This window comes from Lonchura striata, chromosome 1 (assembly GCF_046129695.1).
Source record: "Lonchura striata isolate bLonStr1 chromosome 1, bLonStr1.mat, whole genome shotgun sequence".
NCBI lineage: Eukaryota > Metazoa > Chordata > Aves > Passeriformes > Estrildidae > Lonchura > Lonchura striata.
Window position 1 is genome coordinate 68,943,790 of NC_134603.1, and position 23,324 is coordinate 68,967,113.

Genomic DNA, 23,324 nt, shown 5'->3' on the forward strand with positions numbered 1-23,324 from the left:
TTTTTAAAACTCTTTGCATGAAAATCTTGTTCTAAGCAGATATAAATCAATTCTTAGTACAATTTTGAGTATAGCCAAATTTGGAGAACATCAATTCCCATTTTTACTGTCAGAACAACTAGTAAAATGTGTTAGGAACTGAGAAACTCTACATAGCTCTTTGATGAACAGGCTACTTTCAAGACGAAACCAGCCTCTTGAATCCCCAGACAAGTCCAAATACACTTTGTGTGAACAACCAATACCAAGCTACACAGAGTTTTAAGTATATTTAATAAGCTACAAAATATAAAGGAAATTTTACAGAGTTTACTCATTCCTTTTTGTCTTCTACCTTGTACACTAGTGGGCTAAACTCAATTGTAAAAGGAAGATAAGAACAAAGAAATTGGAAGAATGTGTTGCTACTGTAATGTAGTAGGGGTTAGCAGCAGTGAGACTGAGTTCTCTTTGAGTCTGAGTTCTACTGAAGCCAAAAATTTTATTTAGTGACTAATTTGGCTAAGGCTTGGGAAAAAATGGTTATTAAGAATAATGGAAACATTTAGTTTGCCATTTTAAATTGTAAAGCTGACTAAAAAATAGGCTTTTCACCCAGTAAAATAAATTCCTAAGAATTAATAGTGCTATGTACTAAAATAGTTTTGTACTGTGTAGATTGTGAAAAGTACCCTTAAAGTGGAAGCAAATTATATTTGGAGTGTGAAGGGCTGTAAAAAAAAAACTCCAGGCAGTATTTTGCTAATCTATTGTGAAGAACTGCAATGAAGAGAAGAATCAAGTTCAGAGTTCTTATATAAGTTTGCTCCAAAGAGTTAGCCTGTGCTCCAGGAGATCAAGAATATTTTGCCATGTTGCTTTCTTTAATAAGTTTGTATGTTTTGCTTTAAATTAATTATTCTTAGGGTTGCTGGAGTTGTTTACTGGATGTTCTAGGTGGTCTCTGTGTGGCTGTAATGCCTGATAACATTAGAATATCACAGCAGGATCTTCATCTGCTGCTGAAGTCAAGGAAATTTGTGAGCATTTAAGGGTACAGTCTCTGACATGGGATACGTTTGTCTGCACATAGCAGGGTAAGATCGTGGCCAGGTCAGAAATTACACCAACCGCGGGCTTTGCAAAAACAAATATGACAGCGCAGCAGAGCTCTAATCTACTTCAGTTCCCAGAGCACAGAAACTGAAATTTCTAAAAGAAGGTACAGAGATTCCAGGGTTTCCAAGCTGGGGTCTTTCCTCTGTGGTTTTAATTTTCTGTTCATTATAGCAACTTCCAAATGAACTCTTTTTTGTTTGGTTTGGTTTAGGAATTCTTGTTCAAGCAATCGTAATCTAAATACACATATTAATTAGCAATTACAATATCAAAACAAATGTCAAAACACTGTAGTCCTACTCTTAGCCCTGCCTCTAACCTGTTTAACCATCTTGGTTTCTCTGCCTGTGAGATCCCCTTCTGACACTGACTGGTTTTTTACAGCAAAAACCATACAGCTATCATATCTCACGATACATTTTTGCAGTGCCTGGTGGAGCAGAATCCAGACCTCAGCTGGAGGTGCCAAGGGCTAAACCTATATAAATAATTGACTACATGCAATGTTTTAATATTAACTGCTGAGTCTGAACATTGTCCTACATAGTTCTCTTTATTAATATCCTTTCTTACGGTTGATGTCTTTGTGTTATGTATCTGTTCACCAAATTTTAATATATAGTGTTAAATGAGTAACAAGAAAACCACAGAGAAGCTGAAATGTTGCTTATGTAGCAGTAAGTGCATCTCGTGATCTCACAGTGTTGCAACCCTGTCCTCCCATACCCCCTTTTTTCCCATCCCATGTGTGGTGTCATCACGCAAGCTCCTAGGGGCAGGGATCAGACAATTTTACATGCCTATAAAGCATCATGCACACCTACTGTCTGGTGCTTTATAAATAATTATGCATTGAAAATTATGTTAAAATAATATTATTAGGAATGCTAGGTCATGTGCTTAAAGTCAGGTTACTCCAATATTAAGGCTCTATGTGTAATCTTAGATTCTCCCCTTTTAACATCAATTCCCCCCCTTCTACAGTATGATAACGTGTCTGGTTACAGGGATGGGACTCAATCTTGTTTTCTTTCTAAGTTTCAGTACTCAATTAAAAAGACAGATATAGCTCTGTTCACTCAGTTCAAATTCTCTTCTGGAATTAATTAATTACTACTTAATTTCCTTTGGCTCTTTTTATGTTACTCATTGACCTGGTATTCACATGCTATGCAGACTTTAATTCATTTCTTTGCACAGTGCTCATGTGTTATGAAGAGGTGGCATTTTCCTGGTTTAGGGAAGGAGAGCTGATGGGCAGAGAGTCAAGGCAGAGTGAACAATAGACCATGCCAGGACCACAGGTTTTTGGAGAGCTGAGTGCTAAATAGAATTTCATGAATCAGAATGTAGATCTCCTTTTCTTCCAAACTTTGTTCTTGGAAGACATTTAAACATTTTGGTTGAAATAAGAAATAGTATGATTATGGGCATTATATAAATTGTCATGTGGATTCTCCTCTCACAGAGGCATGTAGTTTCTCAACTTTATAAGGAACTGAAAACAGTGTTTTAAAGGGGGTCACTCCTAAGAGTGGTTCTGCTGTCCTGTCTCAGAGAAGAAAAAACACTTTAAAATACCAGACTTTTTTTTTTAATTCTGAAAATATTTTAAATGTATTGAAATGTTTAAGAAACAAAAGTATTTTAAAATGTGAAGGGAATTTTGTAGTTATAAAGATATAAAGAAATACAGGCTTCTGTGTGACAAAAAGACAAAATACCTTCTAAAAGTCTGAAAGGGATTTTCCCCTCCCTTGAGTGTCTGCTTCAGTAGCCATGAGAGAGGAATATTTTTTCACGTACAGCTAGGAGAGGACATAGGGTGGGGGTGGGGGAACCCTCCAGAGATCAGTTTGTGCTGTGAGTCTGGACAGAGATAATCCCATTTCCTCCCTTTCTCTTGGAAGAATTTGTTACCTTTGGCTCTGGTCAGGGTAGCTAAAGCTACTGAGAGGACAGTCCTTTTAGTTACCAACCTGAGAAGTACTTGCTGTTTGCTACTAAACTGTTTGGGTTTTGATGAGTTAGTTTAAAACAAAAGCTAGAAACAATAGGGGTGGGTGAACCTGTTCTGCTTAATTTTCAGTCCATTCACATTCAAATGTTACAGGGTTTTGTATTCCACTTGGGAAGGACAGTACAGAAGGGGAAGTCAGTAGCTGGAGAGAATTCAGTGTGGAAGCTGGTCAGAAGAAATAAAAATAGTGAGTGGCAGAAGGCAGGAAGGAAAGAGAAAAACTGCAGTGAAAAATAGCAGTGTATGTATGTATTATATATACCTCTGTGCGCAAACACGTTCTGTATAATTATTTGTCACTTGTAACTGTCTCTGAGAAATGGGATAAAGTTTAGTTCTGTTATTTCTCTATAGGATAGGTTTTATTTTAACTGAGTAGGCCTGTTTTACTTTTTTGGAAATAGTTTCAAGGGGTAGGAAAGTAGAGAAAGGGTTAAAGTGACAGGGAGAACCTCAGGGAAGAAAAATTATTTAATTATGACCTAGATGTCTGACAGATTTGCAAGCCTCTGCTTCTTACATAGTTTTCCTTCCTTATCTCTGGCTTTCCCTTTCCCCTTGCTCCAGAAAACTCTTCACATTTGGAAACTTGGTGCACTTTTTTGCTGGCAGATCTTCCTAGAGGAAAGATATGATGGATATTATGGTTAAGTAATAGATACTCACAGTCATTCTAGGGCAAGAATACTGATTAGCCTTTCTGTTAAACTTGTCCACTGGAAAAATATTGTATGCTTTGGAGCTGTAGAATATTTTAAATATTATAGAGCAGCTTGGGTTACTAAAGGCCCAATGTTGGCTTACAGGAGAGGAAGGCTCTGGTCCTTTTCTGTTTCTATTTTCTGTGTAAATCAAGAGAAGTTATTTGACTGTACCAGCTTTTAACTTTCAATATTGCATTACACAGATGATGTGACTGTATTAAGATCTAAATCATGCTAGTGCCCTTTCCTGACTTTTTCTGGCAATTCTGTCTGCCTATGGGCTTTCCTGTGGAGAAGCTGTTGCCAGAGGAGGGGGAGTGGGGATGCATCCAACATTATAGTAACCACAAGCTGCTGCTTATGCAGCAGGACCCTGGAACTGATATATGTCAGGTACCCTGGAAGCTTAAATCACCCTGGTATGTAACAAGCTTAGAGATTTCTAGCATTAGAACATAAAATAATACTGTGCAAAAGCATATTCATTTGCTTTCTATTTAGATTCTTGACCAGTAACCATGGAGGCAAATTGTAAAAGGACCATAAATCCAACTGCTGTTGAAAAATTGCTTCATTCTTATTGTTAATTGGGAGGCAGCATACCTGAAGACACTACTGGACCTGTGTATTACAGGATTGAAAACCAGTTAAATTCAATCTCTGATGACTTTTATTCAGCACAGATATAAATGCAGTGTAGAGAGTTTTGTTTGATGTAGTCCCACAGAACTAGAAACAGAACACAAACTAAAATTGGAAAGGAAGTGATGCCTGTACCTTGCTCTCAAAAATATGTGCAGCCTTTTTTTTATTGCCTATGTAAGAACGTAAAAAAGAAGGTTATCTGATATTCAACAGAATATGACCATATGTTTTTTCCCTTTCCTAGTTGCCTGCCAATTTCAGAAATCTTGCATCAAACACAAGTGATGACTTTGCTATCTAACCAGTCCTGAATTGTTCAGTCTACAGCTTTTGAATTTTAACAGGATTTGGTTAAAAATTAATTCTCAAGTTCACAGGAGACAGTAGAAATAGAAAATATCACTGGTCAGGTCATGGCTTAAGTGACTAGAAAGTCCAGCACTTATTCTAGCTGCTCTCCTGCTGCAGTTATATTACTTCCTTGAATATAAACAAAAAAAAGTTACCTAGCCTAAGAAATGTAAAAATGCAAAAATTGTCTCTAAGATTGTGGAAACCATTGGTTTATCCAGAAAACAGTTACCTCAACTTTTGAAGATTACTTTGCTGCATCAGTCACAAAAATGAATATATAAAAACCCTCCTCTTCTTTAACGCCCACCTTGATATATACACAGAGTAGAAATATTTCTCTTTGCAGCATTTGTGTAAGAGGTGAATATCATGGATTCATTTTAAAGAGGACAAATTTGGATACATAAAGGTGCATTAATATAATTCCCCAGTCCCAGACTGGGACGGCTGTCCGAGCTGGGAGGGGAGCCTGAATGTTCCAAAGCCCAGTCTTTGGCACTGGAGTAACCATATCAGTTTTCCATGTAGGTCAGTCCCTCTTAGCTGCCCAAGGCTCATGTGAGAAGCTGAATGCTCTCAATGTGCCTCACTGTTGTCACTACATCCCTGCATGTGCTACTGCACAGTGTGCCTGTATGGATTTGACTTATTTGCAATGGCTCTGTCCTCCCACCCCACCTCATAGCAGGTTCATGGGAGCCATGTTCTCAAGTCTTTCAGGATAGCAAATACTGAGCAAAATGAGTGAGATTGCAAATCACGTTCAGTTAACCTGAGATATGTCTGCTACTAGGCTTCTTCCTACCTGCTGCCATTCAGGTAGGACACAAGTTTCCCTGTCTTCCACATCAAGTCTAAGAGCCTCAGACAGATGTCTTGAATATCCTACAGCATTTAAAATGGCACCAAGTATCTGCATTTAGATAATTGAATGTCTTCCTCCCTCCCTTCTTTGCAGTTTGCATAGGTCTGTAATGTCTTTAAGCAGTTATGGTGGGAAGTGTGGTCTCTACGTCTGGTGCCATACATGAGGCTCACCAGAACTCCCAAGAAGTCCTCAGGGAGACTTGGGTCAGATTTATCATTTATGGATCCACAGGTAAACCTCCTTTGACTATAGCAAAATGGCAGCTTTTCTCATTGCAAATGCCTTGTCTTACCACCAGTCTGGGTTTATTTTTATGCAGCATTTCCAGTTAGTTTTATCAGAGAAATTTCTCTCTTTCTTAAAATGTTAACCTTCTCATAAATGTATGTCTCTTGTGGCATTAATTTGGTAAAATGCTGCTGTAAGTTTCATTTTGTCTCCAACTGCACAAATGACTGCCAAGGAGTAATTAGGCGTTGTAGCCTGAGCTCAGTGGAACATTAAATGCTGTAGTTTAGTAGTCACTTTGCTTGGTTCTGTGCTCTTGCACAAATCTCTGCTAATCTACATAAGTAATATGTGCGCAGGCTTCCAGGAACAGTGCACATTTGCCATTTTGAGCTTGGGCTAAATGCTCACCAGTGCTGTATTTTTAGCACCTCATGTTTTAACCAGGAAGGCAGCATAAAGGTTATCAAGTTCTTCCCTAAGTCAAAAAAAAAAAAAAAAAAAAAAAAAAAAAGTGTATGACAAAATACCACTGGCAATGTTTATACAGAATGTAAAACATGGTATCAAAATAAGTCATATTTTTCTTGGCTTCTGGCCAGAACAGCTGTTAACAAAAGAAAAGTGTAGAAGGGAAGAAGGCTATGGAAAAAAAAAGTTGAGACCCTTTTGTTTTCCTTTCCCTGTGAGAAAGTCTTCATAGGCATATTTGTAAGTCACGTGAGCTGCTGAAAACTACCAGACTTTCACCTCACAAAACACATAGCCCATTCTAAATTCCCAGTGGTAAAAATGTTAAGAAAAGCCCTTGTGATTAATATATACCTTCTGGCTTGCTTTGTAGGTAAGTTTGGAAATGCATCAAACAGTAGCTCTTCTAGAGATTTAGAAATGCAGAAGAAAATATCTGCTTTTTCTGAAGCTCCCTCTGTAGCAGCAAATAAGAATCCTTTCATTTTCAATGCATTGTTCTCTTTCCTTCAGAAAAATGCTTTGAATTGGATATTATCCCTGTTATCTAAGTAAAGAGATTGAAGCAGAGATTGAGAGGCAAATTATGTATAGTCACTGCATAAGTGCACAGAGGATAATGAAAGAGACCACTGCTGACTGTTGTGCCCAGCAAGGAGAGCATTATTTTGCTATGATGATTCATTGAAATATTCCCACTGATAGACATGAGAAAAGAACTGGTCAGTGCAGTGCAATGGACCTATGCTCCATGTTTGAAGCCCAGGAATGCTTGTTCCCATTCCAAATATTTTTTTCTAGACAAATTTCCCATAAAATTCTCCAGCTGACTTTTTCCTGTAGAAATTCCAGCATGGACAACCTTAGTAATATAGATTTTGGCTGTATTGTAGAAGATTCAGGCAATAGACAGGAAAATATAATCAGGTACCAAAAGGGTGGTAGGTGGCATAGCCTTCATGAAATTAGGTCTCATGAGTTTACAAATTTTTCTTCCAAGGCTTTGGAAACAACTTGTCCACAGTAGGTCAGAGAATGAGTTTCAGTGTGTGTCACTTACTTGCCTCCAGCTGTGTGCAACTATTCTGCAAAGCCAGCTTTGTAAAGAAGAAGTGGTATTTACTTTCCATGATGGATAGACTTGTTGCTTAGCTGGTACATTGAATGGTTCTCCCACTGTCAATGTTCTCTCTGAGTTTGCAAATAAATTATTTTAAAGTTCACTCAGAGTAGAGTATTTTTTACTAATTTTATGAAACTTTCCACTGCAAGAACAATATGAAATTTGGTTAGTTCCTTCTTTCTGCCATCTTCATATTGACAGTTTTGTTTGCCAGTCCTCTTTTCCAAATCGAATGCTGCAATAAGTGTAAATCTTTTTGTCAGATAGCTCAGATGAATAATGTTATTGATTTATGGAAGCTTATGTGAGTGTGCGTGTGCCTCATGGTACAGAGGGACTGCAGTCCTACAGCGTCAAGTGCCTGCACTGGAGATTTTACCTGATTTGCTCCAACATCCTCGCAATCAAAGGGGGAAAACTCAGTTCACCATGAATCTTGCAGTGTGGATATTGAGCCTGAGCATCATTAGACCACACTGGCTTGTGGGGATGTTCAGGGCCTGTCAAAGCTCAGGTCAGTGACAGATGTTGGAAGAAATTTTACTCCAGTTGCAGAGCACCCTGTCTCTTCCTCTGTATTTAAAACAACTAATACTGATTTCTGTCTTAGATTTCAGTTTAGTCATATATCAAGCCTTGTTGTCTTGAATTAATCCCATCTGTGCATTCAGATACACAACAATGTGTGCAAGACAGTTTTGGAAGGCTTCCTTGGAGGTGTATGTTGTTGTTTTCATTGATACTGCATACATGACATCATCTTTGTAAGTGCAAGGCAGTTTAGGTAAAAGAAGGATTAGGCTGCAGGACTACTACAAAAGATGTAAAGGAAAGGTGAATGCTAAATAAATAATGAAGTAAAATAAAATCAAATACCTGATGTTTCAACATGTCCTTTCAGTTACCCCTGGTATGAACAAGTGAAAAATCAAACAACAAAGTAGCAAAATTGATGCTACATTGACATTAAATCAATGTCGGGAAACACCCCTACATTTTTATTCAGATTACTGTCTTAAAGGGAAGAAGAAAAATGGCATTTTTCAGGTAGTCTTTGGTAAACTAGCAAAAAAATCTGTCATGTCTTACTGTATCTGTGCAATTAAAGGTATAATCTTGAAAGGCAAATCTGCTTCACCCAGCTAAAGTTAGTTTAAGTGTGGCTGGAATGGAAAGTAACTTTTTCACTAGATTAATCACAAGGGCAAAACTTAGATACAGTGTCACAGATCACAACATCTTAAAGTTGGGTGAGGTAACTGAAAGAAATAACTTGTCCAATGTGAAATTCTAGTTTCAATGATTTGGATAAAAATGTTCTGCTGATCAATATTCTCCTCTAATGAAAAGGAGAACTGTTGTGTACCATATTGCCATACATGTGGTTTTTTGTTGTTGGTTTGTTGTTGTTTGTTTTTTTTTTTTTTAATTTTAAAGGGGTGTTTTTGGGATTTTTCTTTTGTTTCATTTTCTTTTTCTTCACTTCTTTTCATAAGCCAAATCAACACTTAGCACTCATTCTGATTTCAGACTTGTCTTAGGTCATTGTATAACTTCATCAGTTTTCTGGCAAAATCAGGTCCCTTGATGTTTCATTAGAAACTGCTTTCACTCCCTCCCACACCTCAAGATGCAGAGTAATTGTCTAACAGTACTTTGAGTGTACTTATTTTTCATTACCGTGCAATTTTTATTTAATTAAGGTGCACATATATTGTTGCAGCAGGTGCACAGGATTGTTAGTGGTCTGCCTTAAAACTGTATGGATGTGCAAAACCTTTGTCCTGGTATATATGCTGTGTTTCTTCAGTCCAGCTGAAATGCATACTTCATGCTGAAGCCAGGCCATTTCTTTGCAGGCTTTATTAATCATAATCTTTTGATTACCAGCACACTGGGCTTGCTCAAGCCCCACTGAGATCTTTCCTAGATGTGGATGTGTCAGTACAGTGGTTTGTATGAAAGGCTACAATATTTTGCATACTTTGGGGAATGAGTTGGAGAACCCCAGTGGGAGCAAAGGATCTGAAATTATAGTGTGTTTCAGAGCAACAGTGCAAAGTGAAAGAAAGGGGAGAGACTCAATGATTTTCTTCTCTTTCCTTTAGCAGGCAAGATGAAACAACAGCTTTGGCTAAACATGAGAATGAAGATACATTCATTGCAGCACAGCTCCAGCAGACTCTGGCTGACCTGGATGATGATTTAGAAGGTAGGAAAGTGTGTGTTACTTCTGAAGTGCAAAAGACAGATACAGCCAGTGGATGCAGACTCAAGCTGTACTGTTGACATCCGTGTGTTCCTCACTGAGGTCACGGAGAACAACTCATGAGTGTGAGGCAGAATGTGTTCCTCCCAAAGTGGCTCTTTTGCTTTAGGAGAAGACACCCTTTCATAGGCTCCCACTGAATATTTTTCAAGCTGCATGTTGGATTTTTGTTGTATTTCAGTGTCTTCTATCAAAAAGAGATGAACAGCAGTCAATGGACACATTTTCTGGCCAAATTTAATATAATTTCACTGACTTCAGTGAAGCTACATCAGTTGTGAATTTAGCTCTGTGTTTAATGAAGAATCCCTCTGTATTTATTTTATCATTATGAAGTGGAAAAGGATGGAACATTTTTGTACCTAGTGTCTCCTCTGTGTTAACAGGCACATTTAAAAGTTAAAAATGGAAAAACATGAAACAGTGGGAAGAGCTACTGTGAAAAAAAAAAACAACTTCTCTATTATTGGTTTGTCAACAAATGACATGGATTTCTTTTTTCTTGTTTTTTTTTTTTTTTTTTTAACTTCCCATCCTTATTTTAATACTTCTGCAATGGAATTGAGTCTGATTTGATTTCTTGTAAGTTCTCATACACAGCCATTCCTTAGCTTGTGTTGTAACCTTTGATTTATACCAGCAAATTTGAGAGGATATATAGCCCTCTTACACAATGAGGCTTCTGGAATCACTGGTAATAAAGGGTGAAAAGAATGGAGAAAAAATAAAAGTACTGGTTTGCTCGTTCAAGGAAATGCTTCTGCTGGACTGTTATTACTAACCAGGTCTGGGAAATATAATTTGAAGTTGCTTGCTGTTTCTTAGAAATATTTCTCCTTTGGAGTCATGTGGTGAAATGTTTATCACTTAGATAAATTAGTCAAAGATAAGGTATGAACAATAGATGAAATTCTGCTTTCAACTGCATTTATGTGTTTCCCATTGGCTGAAGCAGAAGAACTGCAGGAATATTTTGCTGATCCTAATCAGCAACCAGACAATAAGAAGGACCCGGACGTCTCCTTTTTTTTGTAATACAGGCATTAAAAAAAGCCTATTACTTAGTGTGTAACTAAAATACATGGTTTGCTTAAACTTGTACTGGCTGTTTGTGAAATTTATAGTCATATTGCCTAAATGCTGCCTATATGTAACATAGTATGTGTATTTTGCAGCAGTAGATGGTGTCAGTAACTCTGACTCTGACTACACCAGTGAAGCCTTCAACCCACATATAAGAAAAGTTGAGGCAGCTCAAGATGTTTTGATTTCTGTTCCAGTAACAATCATAGATGATGCTCCAGAAGTTAGCACCTCTAACTCATATGAAAATCAAGAGATGAGGATTAAAGTTTCACACAATATGTCAGCTGACACCGTTAATGCAAGAAACTTCACAAATGAAAACAACAATGCAGGTTCCTTTGATAAGGGGCACACAGACAGAGCTGTATTCAAGGACCTAATATATCAGCAACCATCTGAAAATGAATTCATTCACTTGCCTGTGGAACAAAGGAGAGATATGTTTGAATCTCTCACATCCTTCTTTGAAAAAAGAAATGAAAAGAACTTAAGACTGGAACCCTCTCCTAAACATGGTATGAAGTCTGAGGAATGCAAATCCAAGCTGAGTCCGTCTCACTCCAAAGCCACAGCTGAAATCAGTACAGCAAAAGAGATGCTAAATCCAGTTAATGAATGCACTAGCAGGGAGAGATCTCTGAAAAAAAGTAAATCAGAGTTAGAAATCAAATGGCCACCAGCAAAGAAAACAGAAGTAGACGTTCCATCAACACCCATATGGTGTCATCGTGCCCAGAATTCAGGATCAAGCTACGAACCTAAAATGGGTTTGACAACGTTTAAAGTTGTCCCTCCCAAACCCGAAGTAAGACATTCTGATAGGGGAGTTTCTGTCTCCACTGCTGCCATTAAGATAGATGAACTGGGCAATCTTATAGGCCCAAACACCAGTGTTAGTAAGCATGTACAAGGTTTTTCTTCTGATGAAAGTGAGGAAATTCATATTGGGAGAGTGAAGGCATTCTGGAGGTCAAGTTCTATGGAAAAGCAAAGTGATGACTCTGCTGAGCATTTTCCTAAAAAGTCATCAGTCACCGCAAACTCTAAGCCCTTTACTATAAAACATGAACACAAACCTGTCTGTCTTTCAGCTCCAAAACCTGCAGCACCACAAACTGTTACTACCCAGGTAGCTGAAAGACAATCTGAGAATGAAAGGACCAAACCAGCTCTTTCAGCTACACAGTCCCAGGTAACATTAGCAGTCCCAGCCATTTCTAAGGACAAGCTGGAACTCCCATTTGTAAAGCCACAGAGGAGAACTTCAAGTCAGTATGTTGCCTCTGCCATTGCAAGACACATCAATGCAACTACCTTTAAATCTGACACTATGGAATATAATGAGAAAGATGAAAACAAGCAAGGGACAGGAGAGGTTAAGAATGAAGCAGAAGTTTCACCAAAAAGGTGTATTATTGTGGCCAAATACAGCCCTGTGGAAACAGAATCAGCAGAAACAAGAGAAAACCTTTCAAGTATTTTTGCTTGCAGTCAGAAAGCATCCCACAGGTTTACACCTGGTGATAATTCTGGCATGGAAAACAAAGTAGTTAATATCAGGGCATCAAATCAAGCAACTTCTGTGAGTTTCTATAAAAAGAATGCCAGTGTCCCACTTACTAAATCCTCTTCAAAGGATAACAACAGTGCAGAAGATGATCATGGTGTAAACAGCAAACAAAGTGTAGCAGAGAAAAGGACTGTGTTTGACCAGAAGTGTGAGACTTTGACCCATACTAATTCAGCCTCATCCCTCAAGTCTCCTGATCTCCAAGGAATCCCATCCTCTTTCAGCTCACCTTTACGAGTCACTAAATGGCATCCCGCTAATGGTGTACAAGTTAGTTCACTTAAAGCTTCTCCTGAGCTAAATGGTGCAGCAGCAAATGCAGAGTCAGAACAAGAGGAGAAACCTGATGATTCAGATGTTAATACTGTTGGTGACCTGGATGTTAATGTGCAGACCAATATTTTTGGACCAAAGAAGAAGTTCAAACCTGTCATCCAAAAGCCAGTTCCAAAAGACACATCATTGCACAGTGCCCTAATGAAAGCCATTCAAACAGGAGGGGGAAAGGAGAAACTCAGGAAGGTAAACTGGAAACCTTTTTTAACATGATCAGACTGCAGAGCCGTATATTCACCCTGTCAGACACCAGAGGTTTGGTAACTCGGTGAGCTGGCAAATGCAAGGCATTTGAAAAATTTATAATGGCAAAATGCAGACCAAGCTGCTGCTTATTCTGCACATCCTATATATTATGCAACATCATGGCTGCTGCACTAGCTGGAGGAGGCAGAGGGTGATAGATACAGATAAAGGAGAGGTAATTGAGGTTAGTCTAAGAGCCAAACCCTCATTTCAGTGTGTTATGTAAAAACGGGAACACACAGCATGGAGAAAACTTGTAAATACCTGCAGTGAAAAAAAATTGCATTTTGTTTTACTAGGGGATAATAGTATGCCACTGACTTCATGCTTAGGGGCTATGGACTGCATCTCTAAGTACAGCATTACTATCTACATACCCTTACGGTTCAGTGTGAATAAGGTTTTTCAAACAGGCCCAAAAAAAGACAAACTGATTAGTGTTCATAGTTTGCATTCTGGTACAAGTCCCAAAAAGTGTTTCCAAGCTATCTCTAAGTAAATATCTAATAACAATGTGAGTTTTATTCCCTTCTTATTCTAGGTTTCAAACAGTGCACTAAATGGCAATCATGGGAAACCTTCATACGCTGAGCCAGAGAATGAGCGCTCAGCCCTACTAGCAGCAATTAGAGGCCACAGTGGCACCTCAAAGCTAAAAAAGGTAAGGAATCATGAGGGTAAGTGATCTTTGAAGTGCAGTCTATTCCTTCTAAGTGTTTTGAATAAACCCAAATATCCCACAAATTAAACATTGTGCTGCAAAGAGAGAAGTTGAGGGGGTAACCATATGACAGAAGACCAGACCTGACTTAGGCAGACAGCACAGCAGGTTCAACCCTATTCTCTGCTATGAAACTTAAAAGTCTTTCAAATAGTCTGTTTTTAGCTTAGAAAGAAGCATGTAGAAATCCAAACAAATTACAGGGAGTGTACATAGAAGACATCAAATATTCATAATTTTCACATTTAGATGGGGTCTCTTTTTAGAATAGTTTTGGTTGGAAAGGTCTTAAGCATTATCTAGTTCCAACCCCTCTGCCTTGGGCAGGGACTTCTCCCATTAGACCAGGATTCTCAAGGCCCCATCCCGCCAGCCCTCGAACACCAACAGGGATGGTATATCCACAGCTTCTCTGCACAGGGAAGTTGCATTTTAGGAGTTTGCAGTTGGATTAATATATTTGCATTACCTACCATACATATCCAATCCCAGCTTCCTGAAAACACACTAGGGCTTCCTCATACATGCTGTGTATCTATCTGCTAACATGGTGCAAGTTGTATGCAAGTGATTGATGTTGATGTTTCATCAACATTCACCACAGCAGGATGATTCCTCCCCTCTGAAATATTTATCTAACCATTAAAACATCTTATTCTTAATAGCCAAAACCTGCATTGTTCTAGCCTTAGTTTTCACTCAGTTGACTAATCTGGCCAAAGATGTGTCCTTGGCAAGGAGATTCCCATTTCCCTCGTGCAATGACTCAGTTCATTAGCACATATCCAGATAGCTGGCATGAGATAGAAAAATTCTCTTGCCTGTGTTAGGCTATTACTTCACCCCTCAAATATCCTACTGCCCTTGCTGCAGGTAGGGCACAGCTTCCTCTGAGCCTGTGAGCAGGATGTGCTAAGCAGCAGCAATCTTCACACGTACTTAATTGCATTCTGCATTCATTAGAAATAAATAGCAATTTGTGAAAGAGGCGCTGACAATGAAGTCATCACAGAGACTTTTTAGAATACTTTCCGCTGGTAGAGAAGTTTGTGCCATGATTTTAAAGGAAGTTGCCTAGAAACCATATGCTTTTCCACACCGTATCACCTGTGCTAGTTAAATCAGTGTGTCTGTGTGTGTACAGGGAGTTATACAGATGTGATGTCCCTTTCATATTGTCTCAAATGTTCACCTTTTATCTAATATGACATGATGCTCATATATATATATATATATATGTAGTGTGTATAGGAAAGGAATATAATACAGGAGCTCTCTGTGGATTATTTTAGGGGAGATTAATCCTTTAATTTTTCACCACAAGCTGTGCTTTGGTTTGTCTGAGAAATGAGTTATAGTGGATCTGCTTGTAGACCTATTTGGCCCATAGTACTGAATTTCCTAATAATTGCTGAATCATTGTAATTACTAACAATTCATCATGATTGTTACTAGTAATGGTATTAATGGAAAAATGTATCTCTTGACACAGTTGATGGAAAAGCTGACTTAGTCTGAAAGACTGAATTCTTTGCCTGCATGCATTTAAAGTAGGATGAGTTTCCAAGCTGGTAATTTGTGCAGAAATTTTAGTTTCTGAAATTACACAGAAACACAGTTGGAAGAATTATCAATTGATTTTGTCCTCAGTACTTTCATGTAGCTTTCTCTGGTATTTTTTTTTTTAAGTATGGCTGGAAACTTTAGGTTTAATGGCTTTTTTTTCAGTGAAGCTCTGTCTGAGAGCTCAGATCTGGAAGAGCTTCCCTGTCATCTGAGATTATTTCTGTGCAGCCTAGACTGCAAAAAGTAATCATATTCCTGGGTGGCTATTGCAGCCTTAATATATCTTCCTGATTCCAAAACCCTTGTGGTTGTTTCCAAATTAATACCAAGTCCACATTTCTCTCTTACCTTGCATGCCAAGAAGAGTTACAGGATGCTGAAGTTCACAGTAAATAAAGATTGAGTTTCTGAGACAGACTCAATGCCAAGTCCTCAATGCTGGTAATCAGCCCAGCTGAGAGATGTGAGTGAGTAGTAACAGATGTTCAACCCCATGAGCAAACAAAAGTTGTATGGGTTCTACATCATCCAAGAAAAGTGAAACTGGGGTACTGAAAGTGGGATATTGTCAAATAATTACAGTTTAGCCATGCTTGATATTCACCACCTTCTTTCAACTGCATTATGAACAGATCTCCTCATTGGCTTCCCAAGAGCTGCAGCGTTTTAGGGATGCAGAACGGTCCTTGCAGAAGGCAGAAGACCTTCAGGAAGAGCAGCTATGTATCCCACCTGCCCCTGCCCAGCCACCACCACCACCTCCCATTCAGCTGTCGGCAGCAGCTCCTAAACCCTCTGCCACAGCTTCAGGTAGTCCAATGGAGGCAAGGCAAGCCCTATTGGAGGCCATTCGCTCTGGTGCCGGAGCAGCAAAGTTGAGAAAGGTAACTGTACTTTTATATTTTACTGTGGATGAAACAACCTATGCTTGCTGTATTTTCAGAACCATTTTTAAGCTCTTCTAGACAGACATTTCTTTCTTCCATCAGAAGAAGATACATGCACTATATTCGCTAACTGAATCAAAGATCAGGAATGTATTTGAAACATTTGAACAGCTAATGAAACACACCCATGCATATATGCAACCATGTAAACAGACAATGTATTTTATTAAAGAGATCATCAAGAGCATGACTATAATTTCAGAAAGCATTTTCATGACCATTTCATTCTGTATTATCTGAGATAATACTGGATGTCCTTTAGACAAGGTAAGCCTAAGAAAGTTCAGATATGAGGCCCTGAAGCAAATTTATAAATAAACATTCTCTCCTAACTTGCACTGTGTGTCCTAGACCTTGATCACATGTGATGAGAGCTGTCAGTGAAACTGTGAGGTCAATTTAATGTCTGCCTGAACTTTATTAATTGAATTATGTGTTTCACTTTTGTGGTTAGATGTGAATCAATCAACTCCCAGATGGCTAAATGCTCAGTTTCCTGTGTGTGATTTTTGGAGTAACTTTACTTATCTCTTTGATCAGAGTTTGTTCTTCCCAATCTCAAGTTACACTGTGTTTCTAGGTAAGGAGAAGCAGATCAATTGTCCTGAGTGGAGGCATCCCAATATTGTTCTGCAGTAACCAAGAGTAGACTTTGATCCAAGGACTTAAGGGAATGTAGAAAAGCAGAAGTAGTTTTCCCAACACATGAGTTAGCTGATGCCAACCATAAATATGTAAATAGACTTTAATCTTGTTCACTTGTCCTCTTTTAAATAATTTAAAAATGCATTTAAATTTTAAAATTCAAAAGTTGTCAAAAACATCTGGTTTCTCATCAACCAGAAATTCCACAAAATCAGACAAATGGCACAAACAAATCAGTGTTTCAGGGAAATTTACAGCAGTATAGTCTGATTACATCAGGAACCTGGATGTGCAGCTAATTTTTCATGTGAAAAATTGCATCTATGTTATGCATACAATTAGAAGAAGCAGCTGGGTTCATGCTTGGTTTGTTCAACTTGGAGAAAGCTGAGGAGCAACCTCATTGCAGTCAGTGCTTTCCTTGAGGAGGGCAGCTGAGGGGCAGGCATGGTCGGCCAGCAGTAGATCCCAAGTAGATCCCAAGGGAATGAAATGAGGCTGTGTCAGGGGAAGTTCATACAACAGCAGGAAAAGGGTCTTCCCCCACAGGGTGGTTGGGCACTGGCTCCCCAGGGAAGTGGCCACAGCACCAGCCTGACAGAGTTCAAGGAGCAGCTGGACGATGCTCCTGGTCATATGGTTTAGTTTTAGGCATTCCTGGGAGGAGCAGGGAGTTGGGTTCCTTATGGGTCCCTTCCAATCTGAGAAATTCTGTGATTCTAAGACTACAAATTATGAAGAAGTCAGGCCTTTATTTCCCCACTTCACCAACTGACAGAAAAAAATGGGTCTTGGACATTCAGGGGTACTTCATGCAGTTCTTTTCTAGATACTTCCAAATTTCTTGTTCTTCCAACTGTATTGCTCTTGCAGAAGTCTCTGAGGGGGATCCATAACTCTACTAATGAAAACAAGTCTTTATCATATCTTTGGGGATTTATTTCAAAACACTTGGATAACCAGTGCAGGTCATGAAAGTGCACCAGATAGACTGATGTATTCTGCTAAATACTGTGACTGTCTTGTCTCATATCCAAGACAGAATAATTTTTGCTACTTTTGACATTGAAACAGAAGAGTACATCTGATTATATAGGTCTCTTATGAAAATAAAAGAAAGTAGTGTTTTGTCCAAGACAGAGTATGATTTTCTTATTACTGTGCTGTCCTTCCAGATATTGGATATGCAAGCTAGTCTTATGTATGCCAAAGTCATCATGACACTTTGACATCTGAGATCTCATGCCCTTGATAACTGATTAAAGCAAAAATGTTTTCAGATTTCTGAAAAGGCTTTCTAGCCAGTGTGTTTTAATATCTCTTCTAATTTTATGCATAATATTGAGAGCCAAATTCTGATCCTTCCAGTTGGACAACTTGTGAGAGCAAAAGTTGAATCCATAGAAGAAAGAGAATACATAATAGCTGAATATCAAGGTTTTCTTCCTTTACCCATGCCTAGGAAACACTGAGTGTTTTGTAGGCAGTGGCTGACAGTTTGTTTTGTGCCAGGGCTGAAGCAAATTTTTTCTTTGTTTTCCCTCCTCTGTCAAAGTTATGTGATGTGATTTGGAGATCTGAGCACAGCACTGTTTTTGGCTTTGCTTTGTGGAAGATTTTGGTTGCAGCAACTAGACAGCAGAGTAGGTAGTTCAGTTCAGTAATGGCATCTGTTTCTCTTCCATTGTCTTCTCAAAGCCTTCTGGGACAAAGACTTCTGACAGCAAAGTCATTTATTTAGCTAATATTGTAGAGATCTGGGAAGAATCTGTGTTGCATAATTACACATGACTCGGTGCTTATTTATGTGGGGTTAGTTGCAATGGAAGTAGATGAAACATAGCTGTCATTGGTTGTAAAAAGCAACCAATTACCTTGATAAGGAGCATCCCAACAAACATTTGAGCTCAAGTATTATCTGTGAAAAGGCAGCACCTCCACTCCTCCCCTGATTACACAGCTGTTTGCTAAAGTCATGAACTTTAAGGTTAAAAAATTCGCTGTGCAGGAAATTAGGAGAGAAGTTGCTGCAGGCTGACCTTGCTTAGCTGAGAGTCAGGGTCTGCACAGCACAGTCTCTAATTGGGTCACCCAAAAGAAACCAGAGCAGAAATAGATGCTTGAGGGAAATGCCAAGTATAGGTAAAATAGTATTTGCATAGCTCTCCTCTTTCTTCCTTAATCCATTTTTTGAAGTACTGTGCCTGTTTGGGCAAATAAATCACTCTTTGTTTTGAAGAAATGGCTTCTGTTTTATTGCACTGTTGCTGTCCACAGACTCCTGAAGGAAAATTCTTGCAGGTGCCAAGCTGAGCTGAGCCTGCTCAGTCAAATGATTCATTCCTAGTGCAGAGCAGTTCAGAGACATGCCAGAAAGTGGTTGCACTACAGATCCTACCCAAAAGACAGGGAGACACGGATGTGTTACAGGAATGGGATGAATTTACCAACCTGGATGAGATCTGACAATGTGCAAGGAAGTAACCCTTTTCTTCAGTTTTTGAAATGGTCTGTCAGGGAACCTGACAGGTGTTCAACACATCCAAAGTATAACAGCAAGTTGGGGGGGTGGCTTCAAGTAAAGCCACCAGCCATGATGGGTTTCCTGGTGCCTTTGGTGGTTATTTACAAGAAATAAACATGTCTCACTAGCAAGGAGTCTGTCCCAGTCATGGGGTCTGCTGCATGAGCAAAGGAGAATCAGTTGATCTAGGAAGTAAACAGCTCCTCTGAGACCAAATTTTGGCTAATTCTGGTGGACAGAACTCAGGTCATAGAGCTGTACTATTTAACATTCTGATTTTAAAAGTGGACTAGTGTTTTCCTTAAATTGTGTCAAATAGTATCACGTACTTAAAATCTCCATGTGCAGTTTTTAGCTCCTATTTGCCATCTCATAAAATGCAAAATAATGTAGGTAGATATCTGAAATCCTCTATATCAATGGATGTGTATTTTATGCTTATGTAACTTGCCTTGAGATTTACTATGACTATTTGTGGAAAAAAACATAACTACACATGCAAATAACCCATTAGATATCTAGCTGTAGGTATAGTTGCAGCACAAGTCCATGCAGGATTAAAAATCTTACTCAACAAAGGGAAGCTATAAAAGTTGCTTTAGCTTATATACCATATACTCATTTTAGGTAGAGTTGTACCCAGGGATTTGGTAGAAATATTGCAGGGGAATTTGTCTGCACATGATAGGGAAAGCAAGTTATATCTCTGAAGAATAGGCTGTTGCTCTTGTTAAAGTGTTTGCTTCAGACCACTTTTTAATGGTATGTGCAAGGGAGATTCTGCAAATTCCATGTATTTTCCAATAAAGATTGGAATTGCACCAAAGTAGCTTTTTCTGTTTGTTCACTGAGATTTTTAAAAATTAATTAGGCTCCATCACAGTTCCCACAAGCTTTTGTGGTGATGTTTGGCATCAGCATTAGGTCACATCAGTTCTTGATACGTGCAGTGTATCATTCTGTTGGCAATCAAAGGAGCCAGGTAAGATAATTACTGCACCAATTGCAAGGAGTCCCTGTGTTCTCTGGGATAATTTAGAGTTGGTTGTCAACAAGTAATGCATTAATCAGAATTATGTCATATTGAGTGTCTTCTAGGAAGCATGGCCTAGTTCCATACCTTTATGTCAAGCAGTGGACTGTTCTCACATAAGCAGAGAAGTATAATTGTGAATGAACAAATACTGCTTCTTATTATCAGTATTTGTGGGTGCAATGAAAGAAATTACAGACTCAAAGCCACAGTTGATGTAGGCTTTGGTGTGCTGGAAATGAGGCAGGAGGTCCAACGATAAGGTTCGTCAAGCTTGATATACAGGTAGTTAAATGAGCTTATAAAGTGATTCTAGTTCCCATGAACAGTGAGAGACAGGCATTTGCATGCTGTTACTCTGTTTGAATTGGAAGATAAAATATAATTTGAACTCTTCACCTTGCTAATAATTTATACCATGACCTATTTTTTTCCTCAAAAGTAAGGGTCAAATGGAAAATTTAGACTTGATCAAATGCATTATTCCTGTTCAGCTTTTGTGGTGACCTTAATGTATATCTCTGATAGAATCGAAGCTCAGCAACTCTGAGTTTGGAAGAGCACTTTAGCATATGTATTTAAAATTAAGCATATGCTTAGATGACCCGAGGACTGGGAAGGAAGATAAGCATTTGTATAAAGTGTTTTCCTGAATCAAAGCCACTGGGAGTTTCCTTCATTCAATCAGAAAGCAAAGTAGTCATCAATTCATTTTTATGGCCAGTGACAGCTAACCAATAACAGAACATATTTTGGCTGAAAGATGTTGCATGCTTACAGCCTAGGCTTCTGTTCATTCCACAAAATGAAGGAATTTCACAGAAAAATGCATCACCTATACTCCAAAAATAACACAATTGCAAACATGATAGCTAAGGATGTCTGAGGTGTGGGTTTTTTAGGGAAGAATAGCACTTTTCATTAGACCAAGTGATATAGCTAGAAAAAGAAGCAGATAAGCTTCTTGAAGTCTCAAGGAGCAGATGAAGAAACCAAGCTTGAAAACAGCCCCATGGGAGAATGTTTGGTTAGCAATGTCAACAGTTGGAGGTTTAAAAATATCTTGAATGATCATGTGCTTTTCTTTGTTACAGGTCCCTCTGCTCGTTTGAATCATGTAAAAAGAATAGGTAACTGGAAAATCTAACCCTGTATGCACCCATAATCATAGCTCAAAGTCTGAAGTGGCAAAAAACATCAAGAAGTTTAGTTTATTCTCTTGACTACAAGCCAAAATAAGTTGTAGTTAATTTTCTGTGTGTTCCTGCATAATGGTTCTAAGGAGAAAATATGTTGCTCTGCTGTAAAGCTTCTGTGCCAAGGAATTGTGTTTTGCCTCTGAATATTTAAGGTTGCCAATAAACTATTCTTGTTGGCAGGTTAATAAGAATATAAACACTGTGCAGTCCTCTGTTAATACTTAATTGTGTTTATGGGCAAAACTAAAAATTTTGCTAGCTGTCTGAAAAGAAATACTCATTTCCATCTGTTAAAAATATGTAACTATTTCAAACTATTCACTTGCTTCTTTTTTGATTTCAAGAAGGGCTGTAAGCGATTAGGGTGAAAACCAGAGTAAAGATCTATAAAAAACAATCACAAGAAAAAAGTTACAATACCTAAATTGTCATATGCTGGGGTCACTGGTTTTTAAAATTAAATTAACTTTGTATCTCTGCTGGAGCTCTGAGAAAGCAGGCAATCAATAATGAATGTGAGACAGTGTCTGTTGAAAATTTACTTATGGGGTATGACGTATAGAATGCTAATGTGCAGAGATATGCTGAACCCTGGTAACAAACATGGAACTTCAAAAATATTGAGCCACCTTAAAGGATCTCTATTTGCAACAGACTGTGAAGGTTATAAATACGATTCAGAGTATAGAGGTCCAAGATGTAGAATTCATTCTGCACTGTAAAATGAAGTGGAGCTGGTTTATGTCAGTAACCAGGACTTTTGTGGTCTATTGTTCAGGTCATGCATAAGTTGGCCCTTGGTTTCTAATGCATATGGCTGTTGTATGTTGTCTCACAAGTATTTATAGCAGCATTTTTTTTCACATGTTAACTACTTTGGTAGTTGTTGTTGTATATATTTTGAAAATATTCCGTTAAATTGATTAACTTAAAAAGGACAAATGAAAATGCTTTTTCACATTTCCTATATTGTAATGAAACTGAAGAAGAGGAACTTTGTACATTTACATTTTTATAATCACAGAATACAATGATGGCAGATTTTTTCTTTAAGCTGGAATTTAAAATGTATAGCTATGGACTGTTGAAAATAGGAGAATATTTAGCCATCTGCATTTAATGTGACTATATATTATATATTATAAAATATTGATGTCTGTTAGTGCCACAAATAAAAACAAAATCAAAACCTGACATGACTTTAAAGACTCTTTTTTTGTCAAATATATACTGAAAGAAATTAGAACTAGAAATGGACTTTAGCAAACTTGTATGCTATGTTCAGTATCTCAAGTCTAACGTAAAATATCTCAAGCCAGGAAAGTGCTGACAACTAACAGTTTAGAAGTGCAGTAGAAATCACCTGCTAGGATCAATATGTGAGTTATATACATTTCAATAATGATGGGCTACTGGTAATGTTTCATTTCCTGATTAGGAAGCTTATATATTCAGAATTAAGGTGCTCTGTTGCACCCTATGATAAATAAGATCACCTCTGTTGATTGTGATTATCCTTCATTTGCCTTTAAAATTTTCTCAGTGTGCTAGAGACCGAAGCAGTACCATGTTGAAAATGCTATCACAGGAAAGGATTCAGTCATTCATAAGTTTGATGATGTAGATATTCCCCAGGGCAGCAAATATTCCTTTTTTGGCTAGTTGCTACAA

General features: G+C 38.2%; 1 protein-coding gene across 6 annotated transcripts in view; it reads left to right on the plus strand.

Moving 5' to 3' along the window:
* COBL (cordon-bleu WH2 repeat protein) overlaps window positions 1–22,847 on the plus strand; it is a 156,556-nt gene extending 133,709 nt beyond the window's left edge. For 4 of the 6 annotated variants that reach the window (XM_031503982.2, XM_077785089.1, XM_021546895.2 and 1 more), the window contains 5 exons: window positions 9,620–9,723; window positions 10,956–12,958; window positions 13,560–13,679; window positions 15,938–16,189; window positions 21,549–22,847. In XM_031503982.2, coding sequence (XP_031359842.1) covers window positions 9,620–9,723; window positions 10,956–12,958; window positions 13,560–13,679; window positions 15,938–16,189; window positions 21,549–21,566 — 2,497 coding nt within the window. In that variant the 3' untranslated portion in view covers window positions 21,567–22,847. The remainder of the gene's footprint in view (window positions 1–9,619; window positions 9,724–10,955; window positions 12,959–13,559; window positions 13,680–15,937; window positions 16,190–21,548) is intronic. The other 2 variants (XM_077785100.1, XM_077785068.1) reach the window with 2 other exon arrangements.
* Window positions 22,848–23,324: the final 477 nt, after the last annotated feature.